At 37.8% G+C, this 23,023-nt stretch overlaps 1 protein-coding gene across 1 annotated transcript in view; it reads left to right on the top strand.

The window, feature by feature from the left end:
* ITGA8 (integrin subunit alpha 8) overlaps positions 1 to 23,023 on the top strand; it is a 116,654-nt gene that overhangs the window by 82,961 nt on the left and 10,670 nt on the right. The window contains exons 26-28 of the mRNA XM_040079462.2: positions 1,395 to 1,520; positions 4,310 to 4,423; positions 17,583 to 17,684. Of these exons, the coding sequence (XP_039935396.1) occupies positions 1,395 to 1,520; positions 4,310 to 4,423; positions 17,583 to 17,684 (342 nt within the window). The remainder of the gene's footprint in view (positions 1 to 1,394; positions 1,521 to 4,309; positions 4,424 to 17,582; positions 17,685 to 23,023) is intronic.

Below are 23,023 nucleotides of genomic sequence, written 5' to 3'. Positions count from 1 at the left end.
AAAAAATAGAAATGTAAATATGAAAACCCTCTAGTATTCAAATGGATCTACATAAATATCCATCACGATCATACATTGAGGGCTTCTTCATAGGCATATTATTATATGGGTTAATTTGTCATTAAAGAAGTCTATATGCTGGTAAAAGAATTCTGGAAGGAGAGCTCACACGTGTTACCACATTGAGAGAGAGAGATTTACTAGCTGCTTAACAGTTCCCTTATTGCAAATGGACAATGCTAACCTCATGAAGCAACAGAAAAAAAGGAAAAAATAGGATTCTTATTTTTTCCCATGGGTTTTCATCTGTTAATGAATTATAATATCTTTCACTTTTCACTTAGGATGCTTTTGACTGAAGATCTCAGGCAATGTCAAATGTTTATGTTCTATTTACAGCATTATCATTTTAATCAGATAAATAACACAAATTTTCCAAATCTAATATTACATAGCATTAGTGTGTGGGAGGTTTTGTGTGTGTATAGCTATTCTCTTCCCTTTAGTACTACAGCATTTATTACAATTACAAACATTTTCTATTTAAGATATTTTGTGTTCAGAGGTTAAAGGAATTGATAAGAAGGATCTGATGTAGCGCTTTATAATCCAATGTCCTTAGGGAATAGCTTTGGCTCTGTTTAGTTGAGTTCCTGTTGAGATCTTACTGTAAACTTCCATGTATATTTCATTGTGGTTTTACATGATTGGATTGTCATGAATTAAAATTTATCTTTCCTTCTGTAGCATTTGGCTCCGGGAGTTATTTGAGGCTTCATAAAAGAAGCCATAAATGCCCTGTATAGAAATTAAAGGAAAACTGCCAACAAAAAGTAGTTTTTAACTGGGGAACAAGAATCTGTAAATATAAAGCTGAAGAGACTGCATTTTAATGTGACATTTAAGATGAAGAAGCTGTTGCATTATATGAAGTTGAGCTGTTACCAAAACAAATCTGTAATATATTTGTTATATGATCAAAAATTGTGTCGTCAGACTTCCTTTTTTTCCTGAAACTGGTAAAATCATTATATTTCATTAGGCAGTTTCTGATCTGTACTAATGACTAAACTACTGTGCAACAACTCTGAATTTATCCTGTTATATGTATCAGAATTTACCCCCGAAAGTCTAACAAAATTAAGTAAAGCAATGAAACTGACACCAGTAAAAAGTGGAGAAAAATGTTGTCTACTGTAATTCCTATAACTGGGCAATATTTTGCTGTGCTATTAGTCATCATGCTCCTAGTTGAAGACAGTGTATTCTCATAATTGTGCTGTTCAATTGAAAAAACAGTGTTAATCCAAAATTTAAGACCTCTGAGACAGGAACAAATCTGTTAGAATCGTTCTATGTGTATGTCATTACCATTCCCATTTCTCTTGTTGCAGTTTGCTGTTCCAGAAGACACTCCTGAACTTGCTGCTTTTTTATATAATTCCACAATTTCTCATTACATCAGGAGAAGGGATGTTGCAGTGGCAGAACCTCACAGGAAAAACTCTGCAAAAATATTGGTGAGCAATCTAAAAGCTATATACTGGGACTATATGGAGGGAAAGGCAAGACTCTCTACAGGGCCACAGGCAAGGCAAATGGGACAGATCACTGTATTTTAAATAATCCAGACAATGCTGGAGCAATAGCAATGCTGTCTCTCCTAGAAAGATAGTTCTGATTAGACAGTCTGGTACCTGAGTATTTGAACTTGACTGTATTTCCAGGAGTATTTTTCACTCCTGCATTCCAAGTGCCATGCTTAGCATACTTCAGCACTGTAGGTGTCAGCTGCCCTTGCCTAAAGGAAATGTACAAACTCAGTGACCTTGAGATCAGTCAAGGGATTCACACAGTAAGTGCTTTCCATCTATTTTTATGAACCTTGGGCAGAGTTTCTTTAATACTGTCCAGTCTCTTACTAAGTGCTTACTGCAAACTCATGCTTGAATTCCTTGACCTCACTAGAATTCGGAAGCAAAGAACCTCACAAACCTAAGTCTTTTGGAGTAATAGAATAATTACTGCTTCTGAAACTTAATTTGGCAATTTTTATAACAGGAAGAAGATAGAACCTGAAAGTAATGAAAACTGTAACATTTTTAAGAACAAAATCACAGATTAACCTATTTTAAACAATAATCACTGTTGATTCCTGTGGCATTCTTTCATAAACCAAATACCCTAGGAAAAATCCTATTCCACAGGGTCTGAAGGAAAAAGGCAGGACTTTCAAAGACGTGCCAGTCAATATCAGAGAACACTTAATCCATTCTTCAGTGATGTCTTGATTTTCAGTCATCTTTCTAAGTGACTAGGCTCATAGGTTGCCAACATAAAAATGACTGCAGCGACTGGAAGTGGTTAACAAAGTTCTGAAGTATGCACTGCGTCTGCAACTTAAAATACGAAGCAGAGAATTTTCAGCTGCTTGATGTAAATGGATCAAACATATTTAGTGGGGTACTCAGTAATATGAAATTGGCACTTTAATGAACAGTCTTCTAGTAAAATATGCTTTTGATCAGCACAAATTAGGATAGGATTGGGCGCAGGGCCTACCACTGGATATATAGCAAGACTTTTCCAGGGTGAGCATAAAAAAGCAGTGTCATTAGCTTAGTTAGGAGGTGTCCCAGTTTTGGGTGCCTTCAGCATTAGTTACTGCTGATGCATAATTTATTTTTTTTTATTTGACACATTGGAAATATACATGGAAAATTAATGTTGCTCTGAAAAAAACTGATTGGCCAAAGACAATTCTTTGTTGAAAATTGAAAATCTTTTTAGAAATTTTCAATTATTTTCATCAAAGCGTTTTCACAGAGAGACAGAATGTTCTGAGAACCTCTTATTCTGTTTATACTTTTGATTAAACATTTGGTTTCTTTTCCATTAGTTCCAATGTTACATTGTTCTGAAAATCACTACAGGCTAAATGCATTACTAAGAAAAACAGAAGTATGTGTTCAGGTCCTAAAATTTCAGCCAAAAAGTAGAGGTTTTTGCATACTAATGATTTATTTTGCTAATGTGTGTTTTTGGCCACTGTGATTAATGAAAACAAGTCTTCTCCTTCCTGCAAAATAAATAAATCTGTTTGGAGGATGTTTAAAGCCAAATAAACAGATACTTTAAAATGTTCATTAAAAAAAAAAAAAAGTTATAGTTGCAGGGTTTACAGTTTCATTTTCAGGCAGATATAGAAAGCAGCAATTAATCATACAGCTTCTGCTTATCCTCCAGTAAGACAGAGATTTGTGGGGAAAGCTGTCTATAAAGAGACAGGATTCCTTAAGGGTGTTTCCAGATCTGTTACATGCATCATCATCTCATTTCCTGAAGATTAGGTATTAGTAGTGCATTCTCACTCTCACTAGGGAATATACTTACTTGTGAAAACTTAGCTTTGCTTTTGAGGTCACAAGGCCTTCTGTCATGGGAGGGATTCTCTGCTTTGTTATAAAAATAGGGATCAATTAAAACCTCAGCCTTCCCCTGAGTCAAACAAAACTTTTCAGATAAAACCCATTTGTATATACAAAATTTTTCATTTTTCCACAAACATTTAATCATTTTTTATGAGCTCTTTTGTCCTTTTATGCCCTAAACAACCACATAATTTCTGTGGTTACTCCATGAGACTCTGCTTATTCCTTTCGGTTGCTTCCAGTCAGCTTTTAACCTTTAGTGTGACATTCCTCTGGCAGACTCTAGGAGTATGTAGTTTTGAGTTGCAATGCTTGGCTTTTCCCTTCAACCTTGTGTATGAGCCAGAATCACTGCTCATCAGGAATGTTTCACGGACAATAAGTTTCAAGTAAAGCAACTAATGAATCTCAACAAATGTTCTGGCTGCTATGATGTAAATATCTGAGAAAACCAGCAGAGTTAGAAATGGGGAAAGATTTAGGAATATAAATAAAAACTTAATGCATAGAGAACAGAAAATAAAAGTGTTGAAATCATAAAATGATTGATAGGTGAGGAAAAAGCACGTTTCAAAGGACTGGTAAGTGCCTGGATGTTTTAAGAGTTCTTCAAAGCAGACACTGTTGAAAATTATTACTTTTGTTTTCTTTACTATAGGTAGGTGTTTGTATTCATTGGTGATTCAAAAAGAATCTGCTCTTTGCTTTAGAGTCATCACAATGACTCATGAGATATCTCATGTTTATTAGATGAAATTACTGATTTCAGACTATTTAGCTCTTTAAGGAGAAATTGATTTGCTTTTGCTTATTTATAGCATTTGAAAATCACTTTGTTCTCGAAGCATAAAAATGACTTCCCTTTATTTTTTGCTCAGAACTGTACAAATGTGAAGTGTGTCCTAATTTCATGCAGTGTGGGACAGCTGGAAAGAGGAAAGAGTGCTGCAGTAAAAATCAGGTCCCGGCTCTGGGCACAAACATTCTTGGAGGTAATGCACACAAAAATCTCTTTCTATGTACATATAATTAAAAAAAATTAAAGACATTTAAAAATCAAAATTATTAAATTAAACGGGGCAAATGTAAATACTTTTTGCTACTACTTTCTTTGAAGATAACATCTCACTGGTTCCTGACCAGGCTGTTTACATGTTGCTTACTTTTCTTTTTTTTGCTATCACACCTTCTCAAATTTATGTCCTGAATCCTACTTGAAGATTCCAAGATTATTTTTAAGTTCCTTTTCTGGTTTTCTTTCTTCTTTCCTGGACTGGCATTTTTTCTATTTAAAACCTCTTTCCCAATGGAAGATTTTTCTTGCAGCCAAACAGTGTATCATGTACACTATGTCTATCTTAAAAATTCATTGTTATTCATTCTCTATTAATCTAGGGAAGAGTAGTATGCATCAAGCTCATATGATACATGACACTCGTAGTGACAATCTGTCTTACTTCTAAAAGAAGGCACAGCATAGACGATGGAAGAAAATAAAACTTCTCTTTGCAAATTCTGCATTACCAGCTTCTTCTCTCAGGATTATATTCACAGCGCATAAAGGGACCTGTTGAGGTGGGCACAGAGGAGGGCCACAAAGATGACTGGAAGAATAAAACACTTCTGTGAGGAAAGGCTGAGAGAGATGGGGTTGTTCAGCCTGGAGAAGAGAAGGTTATAGGAAGAGCTTATAGCACCTTCCAGTACCCAAAGGGGTCTTCTGAGAAAGATGGGAACAAATCTTTTAGCAGGGCATGTTGTGATAGAACAAGGGGTAATGGTTTTCAATTAAAACGGGATCTATTTAGATTAGATGCAAGAAAGAAGTTTTTCACAATGAGGGTTGTGGCTGTCTCTCTCATGGAGCTCCCGGCTCCGTTCTCACCCTGGCTAGCTCGAGAGACACACCGCAGTTGGAAGGAGTTTCCTCAGGGTCCCTAAACCCAGGAGGCAGCCGAGAACCTTTAGCTTAGCAGAGAGAGCGAGACCCTGTCGACGGCAAAGGAAGGAGGTCTGCACTTGATCCGAGGGTGAAAACAGGGCTTTATTCAGTCTTTCTTCTGTGTTCCTGCCCCAACCCCAGTCAGGAGTCCTGAATCAAGAGAGCGAGGGTTGCATAGCCTATGGCTTATATCCAGGGAAGGGGCTAAACGCAGGGACAAGCCAATACCCAATCAGGGATGAGAGTGGAATAGGGTTGGATTACATTCCAGGAAGGGGATTGGGAACAATGTGTGAGATGGTCTGGGGGAAGGGCAGGGACAAATTTTGCGATATTACATTTTCTAGGAGAGCAGGGGGGTACAGAACAAACCATTATAAAACCCAATGTAAAAGTGAAATACAATATGAAACCAAATAACACACAGCAACAGGGGGTGGTGAAATGCTGGAACAGGTTGCCCAGAGAGGTGGCAGATATCCCACCCCTAGAAACATTCAAGGTCAGGTTGGACAGGGGTCTGGGCAGCCTGGACTAATTGAAGATGTCCAGGCTTATGGCAGATGACTTTTACAGTTCCCTTCCAACCCAAATTATTCTATGATTTTGTAAGGCAAAGGGGATTTTACTGTGAGCTGTTACCTCACAGCTGGTCGTGTGTCTGTATTTACTGTGCAGTTGTCATACCTTTAACACTGGAAAATACACTGAGAAATTTAAAATTCCATTTTTTGTTATTAAGAAATACCTGCATCTCCTATCTTGATCAAGCTGATTTATTATCTGCTTCCTTCTCAAGGAATTTAGAATTCCTCAGTCTTTCTATCTGGAATGCAAGAACCTTCCTGTGTTCCCTATAGCTGTGGGAGAAGAATTCTTTATATGCAAGGTACCTCTTACCTGAGGTAAGAGAAGAATTGAGGATCTTCAGTTTACAGCTTTAAATTAAGCTTCTCACACCTTTAAGTTAATTTCTTCATTCCCTCAAATATGAAAGTAGTCAAAAGAAATTCATCCTCATTTGCCTTCCTGGAAAATGAGAGCAGATAGGATAATATTTCCAGAAAGTTGAATACTAGCTCAGTAGCTAACCATCTTTGCTCCAAATCCATAATGGGTGCAAACTTTTGGGAGGCCATTGGTCTCTCTTAGTGTACAGAACTATGGCAGTGGTTACTTGGAAGGATGACTTGAAAGGTTTTTCTACATATCTGTCAGGACGCCATGTCACATTCAGTGTTTCTTCTCCAAAAGCTGTTATATTCCAGGATGACTGAAGAGCACTTAAGTTCTGTCCTCACTATCTGGCCTTGCTTGAAGAAAAAAGATTTCTGTCTTGCTCAGTAACAAAGAACACCCTTTCAGAGACTAGCTGAGTTAATTCCTGATGTGTCAGTGCATTTTCTTTCTATGGACAATCAATCCCAAGAGACTTTCATATCCTTTCTTCAGCTCCATTAACACAAATAAAATGCTTTTAAGACGAAGCATATTTAACAAATGCTAGATATGTGTAAATACTCTATACTGGATGTACCTCATTTATGCTTGCTGGGCAGTCATCTGCTAGTGCAATAAAAAAAGGCAAGGTCTGGCACAAATTTAAGCCCAAAAGCATGACAGGTTGGATGCCTCTGTCCTTTCAAATCTGGGAACTGGAATGGACATCGTCTGGTGCAAGTTTTTGCAAAGGAGAGAAAATACCAGTATGTAAGCATCTGTACAGCTATAGAAAAAAACATATCTATCGGGAAATAGAATGGGAATTTTATTTCAGTTTGCAATTCCATTAAGAGACTGCTGGACAAGCTGGCACAGTCTAGTCCCTGTTAAGTTCAAGTAAGAACTTCACTGCACTGGTTCTCTGTTCCTAACACACAGAGACAGGCAGAGAGGCAGAGATACTATCCTTGACTGGAATAATATGAGACAATTTTGAGCAGTGCAATGGGCAAGCAATAACACAGGATTTTCATCATTTTCTTCACCAAGCGAAAGATAAAGCTCCCTTCCTTACTGGGAACTGGGCCCGATCTATTCCAGATCCTGTCAAGTCTTTCTCCTCATAATTCTGCTGGTGAAATATAATTAACTCCGTAAGGGCCAAAAAGAAGATCTTATGAAAAATCCTGTGCACGGATCTTTAGATGAAATTTTTAGGCTATTTACAGCTAATTCATTAGAAATTAGCCTCATTAGGATTTTCCTAAGTCTAGGTTAGTATCTATCTAGGAATATCTGTAAGAGAATAAAGTTAAACAAAATTAATGAGAAACAGTTTCTCTGAGTTTTTGGCTGTGACAGAAGATGTGTAACAATTGAAATAAACTAGTTACAGAAGACACAAAATCTCCTTTTTTTGGTGACTCTTGGTAAAAACATAATCTTTTTCTGAGGTGTAACCCTAGTTAGCCTGACTTAGGTTCAGAACAAGTACAACTGCGTGAAATTCCGTGGCATGTTTAATGCCAGACCAGTGGAATTTATTTTATGTAATTTTAGTAATATGGAAGTTAGGTGCCAAAGCTGGTTGCTAACTCTAGACAGTAACAAGACAGAAAGGTATCTTTAGAGGACGCATTATTTGAAACATCTTCTCTCTGTCTGATCTGGATGGGGAGAAGGGTCAAAGCTGGGCCGTGGGACATGGGTGTGTGCAAACACACCAGGCAATGCCAGTGCTGCAGTCTCTTTAGCTCTTCCTTGCTCCTTAATAAATCCTGCTTGCTTTGCCTCCCTTCACTCGGTGAGCTCCAGGCAGAGATGGAATATTACATCAGCTTGTGGGCAGGGACAAGGGTGAGCCATTCTGTAGATTCAGTGGGTGGAAAGACCTCATGGGAAATATTCCTTCCAGAACATCTTCTGCTTACTCCACTGGCCTTACATACCTTTGCTATCAAACAAGACTTTTTATGGATTGTGATTTTACCTTTCGCCTGTAAACATTTCTGTGTCCTTCGAATGGCAACTTGCAAGACTTTTTAAGAATCAGAAAAACTCCACTCAAAGCAAAAAAGGTAGTTCCCAGAGAACTGTTGCATCCCCCCCATTTATGTCTAATTTGCTGCCAGAATAACATGATCCCAGTTTCACATGCAAACTTGAAAAAAGTATATAGTGTCCTAGGGTCTGGTTGTCTTCCATCCACTCATCTCAAAATAGTTCCCTTTTTCACAGCCCCTTTTAAAATTAACAGTTGTACAGCCATCACCATAAAAGACTGTAGAACATAATTAGTTTCCTTAAAAGGGCATAATCTGCTCTTAGTAAGTCTGTAACTGTTGTTAAATAGGCTGAAATCTGAAGATTCAAATTTAGGATTAAAATGGAGTCAAAATAATCAGGATGAGATGATTGTGAACCAGGAAGGACTGTTCAAGGGCCAGACCAAACCTCACTGTCATGCTTTTGTAAAGAAACTTAGGGTAAAAATCTCTAGAGAAGCATTGCAACTTCTTTTGCACATTCAGTTAATGTAAAAGTTTTCATATGCCAAAGAAATCAGAATAATGGTGACATACAACATTCCTCAACCGTATTATAATCTCAATGAAGACAAGATGATTTGCATAAGAAATTGTTTGTGCTCGTTAAAGCTGAGAACACAATGTCGTGATGTATTTTCTTCATATAGTCATGCTAACGCAAACCTGAGAAGGATTATATTGAAAGTGATTGATTTATGCTAGAATGAAATAATTAATATTTTTCATCGAAGTTATATGGGCCAACATCTGTATTTTGTTGCCACAAAAGACCTGTCATGTAGTGAGTGACTCCTTCCTCTTCCACTTACTTTAACTGACAACAGCTGACCGTTTTGTCTCTTGACAGTTGTAACCTGTCACCTTAAAACCCAAACTCCCACAACAAATAACAGTTAAATGACGTGCAGTGATTAGACATGTTTGAATAAATAAAGCAGCCCAAATTTCCCAACCAGCCAACAAAGATAGAGACAGACACTGTGCAAAGGCAAAGAAGAATCAAATACTTTTTTGGATTAACTTCAAAGTCTGGCTGTAAATATGAACCCTCTAGTAAAGCTGACTTTTGGATTCAGACTTGCTGATCAGGCAAATAATAGCCTGATTCATTCAATACAGAAACAACCTTACATGGTTATGTTACACTGTGTTCTGGTGGGGCTCCATTATGTTCCCATTTGTCTAATCATATTTCTGAGTCATCTGAGGGAGACCCAAGGGGGTCTGGTCCAGTATTCTTTGAATGGATGACTAATTTTTAATATAAGACTCAGGAGTTGTCTAGTAAAACATCTGTTTTGAAAATGCATTTCTAAGTGATGAATCTGTATAATCTGTCTGATTTGTGGCAACCTTCAGGCTCCAAGCTCTTTGGAACTTACAGCATTGTGGGATATGGAACTCAGCAGATTCTTAGCTACTATTTCATCCTGTACTTAAAATTTCTAATGATACAAGTCTCCTTCTGGGAGAGTTAGGGGAGGCAGTAATGTAAAAAAAAAAAAACAGAGGGTGTGTGAGGTTTCCAAGAAGTCTGAATTTTATTGTATTTTCTTTTAATGTTACTGAATGTAATTGTACTGTTTCTCTCTTGACTTTTTGACAGCTCCAGATATGTGAATTTTGCACTCCTGATGGCATGAACTTTAATAGTTAGAAGGGAGAAAATTCTAGTTTTAATCAGAAAAAGTTAAAAAGCAAGAGAAGCTTCATTTGGGTGCTCTCTTGATACCCAAAGTCATAGTTTGGGTTCTCTGTTAAATACTCATTATTTCAATGTTTCTGAATGTGCACTGATCCTGTTTCTTTTTAGATGCCTAAAAAGAGAAATATATGCTTGACATAATAACGGTGATGTGTGCTGCAACACTCATATCTTAACTGCCAGACTGGTGTCCAAAACCTAAAACTAAATACCTAATCTCTCTGTTTAGCACATGGAGAAAATGAGGTACCTTAGACAAAGTGATTTACATTAACCATCAGCTTGGTGCATGAGGGCTATTCCCTATCAGGAGGATAGGCATCCAAATCAGGATTTAGTGGGAATATGTCCACCCTCTCTGAACACAAAATCCAAAAATGGTTTAGAATGTACCGATAGAATTTGTTGAAAGACTTTAAGAGGATTTGGTTTATTCCATATTAATTGCGAGAAGCAAGAGCTGGCAGTCCAATGATTACAGAATTCAGGACTAGAAGACACAAATTCAATTCAAACTCAGCTTGAGAGACTCCACATCCCTGCTTTATAAAATGATGGTGTTCTCTTCTGCTGAAGCTACACCAAGGATATAAAAAGAAATTGAGAGGTCTGGAAGGGTATAGAAAATGAGGAAAACTATGATGTAATACCTTGTTAGTTTGGACCATCAACTACAAGCTCTCCCAGTCCTGGCATCCACCTTTGCCTTCATTGCCTGGAACCTGGAGCTGTCACCTCTGTTAGAGTGCATATTCTAATGAGAACATTTGTTGAGAATCCCTGTATTTTATTACTGGTGAACTCAGAGCCTCTTTAGTGTGGTAGAAGTCCTCTAGGCCAGGTAATGCTTTTGTGGTAAGGGTTCAGTTCAGCTACACAAAGGCCATGAGAGGAAGAATGCAGATAGCCTGTGTAGTGGGGCAGCACATGTGTGTTGGCAGAGGCTTGGAGCTCAGAATAGAGGTGGACGTGATGTGAGACAGGTGAGAGATCCTCTTGCATAAGGTCTTTTATTTGTTCACTTTTCTTCCTATCTTACTATGGAAGCAATTATTTGATCCGTAAGTGGAATACTCCCCCAAGGAACAGAAATTTCTATCCCCAGCATCCTCCAGTACAGAACCTCTTGCTGTGTCCATTGAAAAACATCTGTGAAGGGAAGATTGCTTAGTATTTTCAAAGAATAATTCTGCAGCCAACCTAAATTCCCTGTGTGTGGGTGGAAGAGGGGAAACAGAAAAATAAGTGAGAAAGAAATCTTGTGCCCTCATTCATTGCCATATATAAGCCATATATGGAAGTTTAGATTCTTTTAATTCAGACTGAGAATTAAATGCCAAAAATTTGATGCACTGCCCTTCAAGACATATATAATAACAAAAGGAGGAAGTCATCAACAAAATTTTCAGTTGCATCAAAACATTGTTGTTATTTGAAAAAACAAAATAAGTAAAAACTAAAACTTTGGTTGTGGCCAAAAAATCTATATTTTACTGGATTTATTTTTTTTGTGTGAAATGAAGGCTAGAAAGAAAGAAGAATTTGAATGGGGCTGAACTAACTGGGAGGTCTTTTGGGTGTGGGTTAGCTTTGTTTTCAGTCATTTGTATTTAAAATATTTTCAATGTTAACAAGAGCAGAACATAAGACTCTTCCTAGATGTGCTACAGTATAGGTAATGTTAGGTATATGAAGAAATAAACATCTTAGATTGATGACCATTGTAATCTATATATTGAAGTCTTCTAGAATCACATCAAAATAGCTGCCTCTACTATAGCTTAAAATAGGCTGTTAAAATGGATGTAAAAAATACAATATGTGAAGTGTAAGAAGAAGTCAACACAGATAAAGAGAATGATGTGTTGATTTTTAGAGTATTGTCTTCGGTCACAGCTATACATGTGTGGACATATCCTCTTGCTACAAATAGCACAAATACTTTTTTACCATGTGTACAGAGTCACATGTACATTTTAAATTATTGAGAAGTAGTTGTATGAGCTCTACTCTCAGCATTTACGTAAGTTACTCTATTGGCAGCAGTTCAGGTTTTGGGAGGTATTGGTCAAAGAAAGCAAGCTAATGAATTCCCAGAGCATGTATTTAAAAAGTATTTCTTACCATCCTGTCTTTAAATTGTGCCAGACCTCAGCAGACACAAAAGGAAACAAATTTTAATCAACCAGTGTCAATATTGCTACAACAGCACTGAAGTCTATGTGCAAAAGTCATAAATTCTTGGGTTGAAAATACCGCCACAACATGCAGCTTGCCATTGGGGAAGTATATGCATTTCAGCTAGGGAGACTTTACTGGACTACATCTCAGCAGAAAAAAAAAAGAATTTCCAAGAGCCTGAACAATTCTCCATAGAGGCAGTGGAGCAAAGTCATTCTGGAGACTCTCTCCAGTAGCTGAACTCTTGAAACCTGCAGAACAGCAAAGATCTGCCAGTCTTTAAGCTGCTGAAGATTTTGTTCCTCCTATCCTCAATCTAGCTCCCTGGGATCCAGATTTGTCCCTGCATTTCAGTGTGCTCTCTGACCAGGATGCCCATATGCCTTAGAGATTCTTTGAGGGGGTCAGCAGGTCTGCACTTGAGCTTCACGCAGAAAGCACCAGCATTCCACTGGAGCCTGGAGAACTGTCTTTCACGCTGTCAAAGATTTTCCATCATTTCTCACATTATTCCAGTCTCAATTGTCCATAGTAAAACACTGCCCTGAATATTTATTGGGAACACTTTCCTTCATTTCTGACTGCTTTGTTGTCTTGCAACTTTTAAAGAAAACAAAGGCTTCAGTTAAAAAATCTATTTGTAAAATGAAAGCACATAGAGAGAGAAGCTTTAATAAATACATAATCAGGATCTGTCACCCAAATGACACAGGGAATGGCCATCTTTTGCCTGCTTCCCAGAATATTGCAAACTACTGTCTCAGCAACAAGCACAATATCCAGTTCTGCTTGTTCTAACACAAGGGGAACCACAAAAGGCCAGGGTAGTTAGGGCTGGGCTCTCTACTGTTGGTCATTAAACACTGGCACAAATACCAGATTCTTTCTTCTCCTTCCTCTGAGCCATGACTTAAGTCCTCAGCTTGAATTTCAAACCACAAGTCCTGCAGCTTCCAGTAAATACTGAATATTTAAACATACGCTATTTAAAAAATGATATGGTAAAGAAATGTTGTTTCTTACAGTTGGCTTGAGAATTATAAAAAAGGCTGTAGGAAAGACAGCTGCTTGTATCTCAAAGGCGTTAGCACAAGTAAGAATCCTGTTTGCAACCAATGTTGACCACAGTCATTGTTTACAAGTCTTTTGCCACAAACACATAATTCTGTGAATGCAGGAAAATATTCTAGTCTTTTATGGTCTCCATTCCTGTATTCCAGCATTTCCAGGAGCCTAATCAAGGGTTGAGGCGAGTTGTTAGCTGTGGTTACAACCCAAGCTTATTAACCCAAGCCAAGCATTAATCCTCAGGAAGTACCCTCCTTGGATGTTCTTGTTGCTGATATAAGCTGAAAATGAAATAAGCCATGTATAGTAGGTGAAAGGCTTTATTTTTCCATTACTGCTGTTTCCTTTATAGGAGGTTTCAAGAGAGTTAATGCCTTTACTGTACCTTAGCCAGTCCTCTGAATGTCTAAAGTCTACTTCTTCAAAAATACAACATATTCTGCTCTCTCCATTACAGATTACATTTATAAATAGTATAATAATATCCAGAATCCTGCTTAACATGAATTGCTTAGGATTGAAAATATAAGGCTTTTTTCTGAATGCACAGCCACAGAAACATGCTGAGATTTGGTGTGCAGAGGAATCTAGTGCTGAAGAATAAAATATGAAGAATATCTTGTGTCTGCGAATAAAAAATAATTAACATGATAAGGAAAAGTTCTTTTTCTGAAGAGTACCTCATAGATGACCAGCACCATGAAAGTGTATAAAACTACTTATTTACCAAATCTAATTTTTCATTTTAAACAGTATTGACAGAACTAGATAGATACTGATAGTTCCCTTTCATTTGATGCTATCTCTGTTAAGCAGCTGATTTGACTATCCCTGTGTAGTTGTTTGAGACAGATTATTTAGTATTCCTCTTTCCTAGTATAAGCCCCAAGGAGAGGTTGAATTTTCTGTTAATAACCATTCATCTGCTCTCAATATTTTAAAAGAACAAAATTATGGCATAGCCAAATGAGTTCCAGAAGGCAATAAATGTGCTGACTTTTTATCACCCTCACATACTTGCAGAGAAAATTATTTTTTTTAAAAGGAGGCTGAATGGACAAGGGAAATACCAGAACTACAACCCTGGAGCTCAGAAGAACACTCTTTAGAGGGATCTGTTTGGAAGTCCATGGGAGGTGATCCTGGAAAAAAGAGAAGTCCAGAAGAACTACTGATTATCCAGGATCGTCATCCTTTAGGTTCGAGAAATGTCCATCCTAACAAAGGTGGTTTTTCCATCTTGGTACAACCCAGACATACAAAGATGGTGAAAGGCTGGACTCAATCATCTTGAAGGTCTTTTGCAGTCTTTATGATTCTGTGATTCTGTGAAACATAAAAGGGGTGGAAGCAGAGTCAGTTGACCCAGTGCAGGGGTTGGATAAGGAATGGAGAGAGTGTCTGAGAATGCAGGGACAGAGTTGGGAAAGTAGAAGCTCACCAGCACTAGTTCACTGGGAAAATCTGCATACAGTAATCCAAGGTCTCTGCAACCAGAGATGAAACTTGCAGCAATGAACATTATCTTCAACAGAGAGATAATCAGGATAGGGGAACATTTAAACAAATCCAACACACAAAAGTCCAAGGAACCTGACAGAATACATGTACAAGTCCTGAGGGAAGGGCAATGAGAATGTGAGACCTTTCTCAATTATCTTTAAAAGTTCATAGTGATTGGAGAGAGTTCCTGAAAACTGCAAGAAAGCAAATGGTAAGACCTGTCTTCAAGGAGGATTCAGAGAACTATAGCCCAGTCAGCCTTATTTCGTTCCTTGAGAAGAGAAGATGGAGAAGATGGAGAAAAAAACGTGAAAACCATTTGCAAACATCTAAAGGACAGGAAGATGATTGGAAGCTGTCAGCATGGATTTACAAAAGGGATATCATGCTTACCAACCGGATAGCCTGATAATTTGTAGATGGTAGTGAAGTGGAAGTAGTGATTGATACATCAGTTGTTTGTACTGCCCTTCAGAGGAACCTGAACAGGCTGGAGAAGTGAGTTGGCAGGAATATCATGAAGTGTGACAAAGGGAATGCAAAGTGTTGTACAAGAGGAATAATCCTATGCACCAGTACATGGGATTATTCCAAGCAACCAACCGGAAGGCAGTGTTCTAGCAATGGATCTTGGAGTCCTGTGGGATGCAAAGTTGAACATGACCCCACTGTGTGTGCCCTTGCAGAAAAGAAAGTCAGCAACCTTTGGCTGCATTAGGAAGAGCGTTGCCAGCAGGCCAAGGGAGTTGATTCTTCCTCTGTACTCGGCACTGATGAAACAGATCTGGAGTTCAGTCCTGGCCTCGCTGAGACAAGCGAGTCATGGACATACTGGAGCAAGTCCAGCTAAAAGCCACAATGATTATTAAGGACTTGGAGCATTCGATATACCAGGAGAGACTGAGAGAGATGGAAATGTTCCGTCTGGAGAAGAGAAAGCTCAGGAGGGATCTCATCAGCATGTGTAAACATCTGATTGGAGGGAGTAAAGAGCACACTGCAGGGTCTCCTCAGTATCAAGGACAGGGACGAAGCACAAATTGAAATACAGGAAATTCCATTTAAACATAGAAAAGCCCCCTTTTTTACTTGGAGGGTAGTAGAAAACTGGAATTTTTTCAACAAGGTTGCTTCTTGAGATTGTGGAGTTTCCTTTCTTAGAGATAATCAAACCCTAACTGGACATGGTCTTGAGCATACTGCTCTAGTTGATTCTACTGTTCCTGTGCTTAGGGCAAACAAACTCCAAATATGCTCTCCAACCACAGCAGTTCTGTGAAAACCTTGATTTGGGCCATGGTCATTCAAATGCATACAAGTTGGCTCCCAGGCTTATATTATGCTTATTTCAGGTCATTTTCACAAACAAACCTTTCTCCATCAATGAAGGAAAGAAACAGTAGCCCAGACTATCACGAGGTCTTCTTACCTCAGTCTTTGCTCCACATAACAGCTGAAAGAGAAAAAGCAGTTCTTTGAGAGGGTTTATGCCTTTGATCCAACAGGAAACGACAGGGAAAGACTGAGGAAAAGATGCTGAACAATCACACAAGAACCAAATCTTGTCAGTGAAGAAGAACTCTTAAATGTGTGGGAAATAGAAGTCAGGAGAAGGTTTTGCAGAAGAGGATTTAGGAAGTGACGATATTCCAAATATGCTGGACCGAAAGAAGCTAGTGACAAAAGGAAAGGCTGATTTACTTACAAGGCTCTGTCTTTCTGTAAATCACCAGCCAAATATTGTGTTGAAATCTGATCATCATATTCCATAAGGGATTAAGACAGGTAGCAAAAATAGGATAATAATAATAATATCGAAAAAGGATATAAGAGTCATAGCTCCTAGCCTTCTGGATTCCATTGACCATATTAGCATTTAACAATCTAATGCTTCTCAGAGAAGATTGAAGCACTCTCAAAGGAGATCCATGCACTACCCGATTTACATGGGAAGGGATATGCAAGAGGAGTTGCTTGTAGTGTCACTGAGAAAATCAATTGTATGTTTTATCTGCACAACTGTGGGTTTGTTGAAATGCTTAATGACAGCTATATAAATATTTTACTAGGTGGCCAGTTAAACAATGGCTGCTGTACATTCCTCTCACATTGACACATCTTAGTAAACAAGCAAGGTGAGTAGGATTTTTCAGCTCTACTGCAATAGGAAATCAATCACATTCTAAGTGTAGCTTCATCTAGGAGAGTCTACCTTGGCAGAGGAGTTGGACTAGCTGATCTCCAGAGGGCCCTTCCAACTCAGACTATTCTGTGATTCTGTGTAAGTGATGTTCAACGATGGTTGTTCCTTCTGTTGTTTGGTGGGAAGGCATAGGTATTTATTTGATGTTATCAGGAAGCTCTACCAACCTGGTCTCAACATAAGCCTGTAAGTGTTCTCAATATACCCATGTTGGTTGTTGAGCTTGATCAGCAGAGGTGAGGGTTGAAAACATAGACACCCCATAAGCTTTGCCCATGCTTCTAACTCAACTATTTCAGAGAGAAATATGAGAAACAACTGTATGTATCTTCTGCATATAACCCTTCTTCCCCATTTTGAACATGTGTCCTTTGTATTGCAGCTTTATGCTGTATTTATCTCATGGACACATACAGGTCTCAATATTCCTGCACTGTTAACCAAAAGAAACCATCTTTGAATTACGAGATCAGTGCTCTGGAGTTTTGTCTGCTTACCTTTCTAATGCTTTTAAATATAAACATGGGTTTTAATAATTTCTTTTTTTCTATCATTTCAGAGAAAGAATTATCTCTATAGTCTTTCTTCCAATGTTTCCTTTGAAGTTAAGAGCATGCCATATAAAGTGCAACCAGCAAAGCTCCCCGAGGGAAGCATAGCAGTAAGTAACTGAAAATTTTGTCTTTGTGTGAAGCACATGTATTTGGTCACTCTGATCACATTAGAACTGTGAAAGTTCTAATAGATGAAAATATTGAGATTGGTCTTTCCTGTGTTTCTAGTGTAAATTCCTGAAGTAATACCTAAAGAAATAACTTCACTGCTTTCTGTGGAAGCTGATGATACATGATTCTAATTACATTTTAAAATAATTTCTTGCCGAACTAATGTGCAGACTGCTTTATTGCAATTGGGATGGATTTTTCACCCAAAAGAAAACAGAACTGTAAAAGCAAGAATCTAGTGTGGGAAATGGTTTAGTAGAGAGTTCTCAAAGCCTGACAGAAGGCTCACATATTGTGCATCTGTATGCAAACCTTGTGATAAAGTGTGTTGACTAAGAAAGGCCATGGAATAGGACAGACATTGTTGAGAGAGAAATTGAACTAGAAACAGGTTTCAAATTATGACCTTGCAAATAGACTAGATGTTTTGGAGAAATAGAACTATGAAAGTTGTATTGTAGTAAGACTCACTTGGGGTATTTTAATAGATTATTGGCTTAGAAGCATTGGCAGCATTGTGTAACAAAAGCTGATAGGCTAAAATACACTTATGATGTATTGTAATTAGGAAATAATTTGTCTTCTGACTTCAATGGCATGCATTGTAACATCTGTACTGTCTCACCCTTCTCATGAGACTGAAATTGGAATAAAATCTTTTAAAACACCTCTCAGGAGCCCCTAGGGGTCTCTAGGTCAGAAGAAGTGTTTTTTGACATATTCGTGCCCTGTCTAGTTACTTTGTTAAGGGTAAAAGAAATCACAGAATCACAAAATCACAGGAATCTGGAGGAAATTTTTATGCAAAATCCAGAATCATGTTTCTGTCAGGTTTAGAAATCTCACTCTTCTCCCAGTCAGCAGTTCTCTCACACAAGCTTGTGTACTGTCTACAGCAACTTCTCTCTTATCTGTATTAAGCTTCTTTGATACCCTGATTTTCAGGAAGGTCTGTATGTTTTTCTAGGATTTCCACCTCACAGCACATCAAGTGCAGAATACACATTTACTTAGTAATCCTTACAGAAGTGATAGATAGATGCAAAATCTGCCTTATTTGCAGAGATCTTTATGGCCCTGGAGTAATATACGAAAAAATAATTTTGGAGGCATAAGTTTGATTTAATTGTTTGCTGGTGCCAAAGGATTTGGTTTGGGGGGTCCTTTAAAGTAATTCGCTTCTTATGGTGTCTAATACCGTTATTAAAAATCACTCTATTTTGTCATTACTGATAGAAATAGGTAAAATATGAGGGCAGAAATTGATTCTAGTGTAAGAGTAATCTGAAATTTTTAAGGCTTAATGTTCTCATCTTTATAAAGATTCATCACTTAAATTTCTTCTTTTAAAAGGTAAGTTCAGTTCAAACTTCAGCAACTTGAATTGTGGTGGAAATACACATCAGCCTGTTGAAAAGTAGTAGTAGGGACAGAGTACTTTCTAACTTAGAAAAACAGCAGAAGAATACAGTTTATAGCTTACTTTGAGTATATTTTAGAGGATACAGTCTGTAAAAGTTTGTTTTGCACGTGCACGGATTGAATGGTTGATTGATACTTGCTCCGGGAAGACGCAGGGTAAAATCTTGGTTCTTGTGTGCACAGTGACTCCAACCTCCATCATCAGCGGAACCATGATTTCACTAGAGAGGATTGGTGCCTAACACAGTATTCATCCAGAATGGTTCAAAGGCACCAAGCTGACAGATATGCTCAGGCACTTTTTTATTTTCTTGCAGCATGTGTTCCATACCAGAAACACATGTGCAGAATTCTGTTGATAGTGGGGCCTTCATCTGGACCGGAGTGCTTTACCCCAGGTGATAGCCTGCTGTTCTCAACAAGTGTCAGATGATCTACCAAATGATCAGATAAACATTTCATTCTCTTACTCCAGCCAGTAAAATGCTTGTTATTTGCAGCAGATGATTTACAGCAAAATGCCTGTAATGGCAACTGTAAAATGTTGAAAAATGATAACGCTTTTATGTCGTTTCATATCTGGACATGGCAGTGGATGCTTGCCAGCTCTACAGCTTGATGTGTTATATGCACCAGTACTTTGATGTTCTACTTGCAAGAAGAAATATTTCCTTGAAGTTGGGCACAGTTTAATATTTTTGCTCCTTCTGAAAAAGATCACTAGTTGTGTTTTAAAAGCTTCCAAAGATTTATTTCAAGGTTTATGGTTTTCCTTCAGATAATGAAAAGGTGGAAGTGGAAGAAAGATTTAAATATTTTTTAAATAAATTTTCAGAAGTATATATCTAATAATCAGCTATCGCTTTAAAGTTTATATAAAGAAGATAATATATTTTAAAGAATAAAGCATATGTTCTTCATTTAATTCATATAGTGCTGGATTTCAATTATGCAGGCTGATATTTGCTTTTAGTTTTAATGGTCTGAATAATCCCATACACATCACTAACCTACAGAGTTATGTAGTCTTATTTGTAGCTCTGAGCCTTTATCATCGTAGAATATAGGTCTTGGACACATGCATCTTGAAGATAGGGTCATGATACAAAGGTGTGTGAAACGTTAGGTAAGTGTAAGAAAATCTGGATCTAGATCTAGATATTAGAATAAAAATGCTTCAAATAGAAAATTAACATAGGGCTTAAGCCAGAATCAACTGACATCTATAATAGTATTTCCATTAATTTTGATAGTCCTAGAATTGAAACCATATATTATAAAACTGGTTGATTTTCCCTGCTAAAAGCTATTTTATTCAAGAGAAAGTTTGCAAATTTTTGCTACAAGTATTATTGTGGTAAATAATACTGTCTTACTTGGTGAATTTCATGTGCAGCATGAGTGCTTTTTATTGAAAAAACTACAAAGACAGAATAAGCAGCCATTTCCTCTATTTTAATTTATGGTTCTTGAGCCAATTTGAGAGTTTAATAAAATTTGGTTCCTTTTCTTAAAGATTTGATAGAATTTTCACTGTGGATGCCTTTAGTCTATACTGTTTGACCAGTGAGTAAGACTGGTTTCAGACTAATAACATTTTTTAACACTTACAACATTTTTTAGTTGTTACATGGCAATAGTAGTATAACAAGCTTATATTCCTAATGAAATATATTTGCATAAACATTTGTAATGTGTAAACATAAATGTGACTTCAAGCTTGAGGGAGCTTTTGCATTCTATTTTGAACATTTTTTGAGAACCTATAAGAATATCATCATCCTATAATGGTTGGATGGGGACATGTAGGAATACAAAAATAATTCCTTTTTCTCAGCCTCTGTAAAAAAATTTCTTTGTTTTTAAGACTAAAGGAAGGTCATCATAGGCAGCAAAAGCAGTAGCACTAGAATAATAATTAATTTAGCTGCTGTCTCTTAAGGTAGCAGAATAAATTAAGGAGAAGTTATTTTTATTTTTTTAAAGTGTGTCTTTCAAAGAACCAGGGAGGGAAAAAATAACTTTGTTAGAATCCCACTAGCATGCACTGAATTCTGACCACAGAAGCTGTAAGTTTGCACCAGTCAAACCTAACTCCCATCTATACACAAGAAAGTGCCAGTGAACCAGCCGTGCTTCTCTCTGCTTTGTGCCCCCTTCCAGAGGAATCAAAGACTATTTTGAAGACACACTAACACCAAAATCAGAAACAAAATCCAAACTGGATGAAATACAGTGGCAAAACCCTAATAATTATTTTGTCTACTTACAGTGAGCTTAACTATGACACATTTTTAAAAAGGCACATTTTAAAAGCCTCCCCAGAAGAACACTTTCATAAGCAACAAATTACTTTCATTGAACCACAAGAGGAGTTATGAAGTTAAGACCATCTGACAGCATCCATGCTAAGATCAGCGTGGATTTTATTTCCAATAGCAAACAAAGACTCTCTCCATGACTCTTGGGTTGACTTCACCCTCATCTCAGTTCCTTAGGCAGATGGCATTCTTTGGCGCCCTTTGGGTACAAAACGTGTGAGATGTTCAGCAGTGTCAGAAATCAGATGGCTCCTCTCAAGTCTATGAGATGTGCTTTTCACCCACCTGACAGAGAAGCAAGCATTGTTTTCAGTGTTCAGCATGAAGTCTAGTCCTGAACAGAGAGGAAAGCCAACACACATCTAAAGTACAGTGTCAACATGTAACACTTGTGTAAAAATTCCTCTTCATATTGGCCACCTTTGATGGAAACATTCCCTGGCTCTGATCCTGCAGTACTAAACCTACCACATGGAGAAGAACAGAAATCCAAGCTGAAAATACAAACTTGTTTTAAATTAAAATCATATGTAAAACTGTTGTGGACAGCATGGGGTGAAGAAGTGACAGTCCTCTGTAAAAATGGTGAAACAAGACAGACAAACCTGAAGGAATGTTTTGTTTCTGTCTTCCCCTCCAGCTTCTGCCTCAACTCTGTGGGAGTTCAGGACCTGCAGTATCAAACTGTTCAGCAGCAGTTGCATTAGTAGCCTTGCAAGTCTTTGTGTAGAGTATAAAGGGTGGCAGCCCAGGGGCATTATATCCTACTGGTAATGCACACAGGCAGAAGTGAGACTGATGCCTACACATAATCCCCTGCTCAGGAAATAAATATCAAGCACTTAGCACAACCATTCCCTTGCTTTTAAAACCTAAGACAGAGAAGGATTCGTGGGAAAGGGTGTGGGTGCAACAGGATGGTTTCAAGATTTTAGCAGGCAATTATTTCATTAGCATTGGCTACAGTCGAGCTAAAAGAGAAGAGAATGTGCCAGCTTTGCAGCAGCGTTCTGCTTGATACAGGATAGACCTAATTTTTGCTGTGTGTTTTGCTCACTGTTGGTAATCTAAGGATTATGAACATTATACCTCACTCTTCTGTAAGATTACAATTTCTTGTTTATGTTTCAACATTTGTCAAGCTCCAGCTGAGCTGCTGAAATTAAACCACAAGTTGCACTTGACTGTCTGTAAAGGCAGAATGACAGGAGAAAGGGAGAAATGATTCTGAACAAAGGCAGCACGAGCAAGGCTGAGTGCTGCTACACCACTCACAATTGTTTAGCATCCTCAGGAAAATCCACATGTCCTTGTCTGGATCCATGCTGATAGGTGGTCTGTAAATATCAGAAGAGATAGCTTGTCTTATTGTTTTCATAGCCTAAGAGGAAAGAAAAGACAGCACACAAATGCAGTAAACATGTAGAAGCGGCACATAAAAGAAGGCATGGAAAGCCAACATGTACTTGTAGTTGCATACCCTACTGTCAGCTTTATCTAAAACTTAATGAAATCTACCATCCCTAATGAAA

The sequence above is a fragment of the Hirundo rustica genome, chromosome 1, assembly GCF_015227805.2.
Source record: "Hirundo rustica isolate bHirRus1 chromosome 1, bHirRus1.pri.v3, whole genome shotgun sequence".
Classification (NCBI taxonomy): Eukaryota; Metazoa; Chordata; class Aves; order Passeriformes; family Hirundinidae; genus Hirundo; species Hirundo rustica.
Note: the sequence above shows the minus strand (reverse complement) of the source record. Positions and strands in the feature narration are given on the sequence as shown.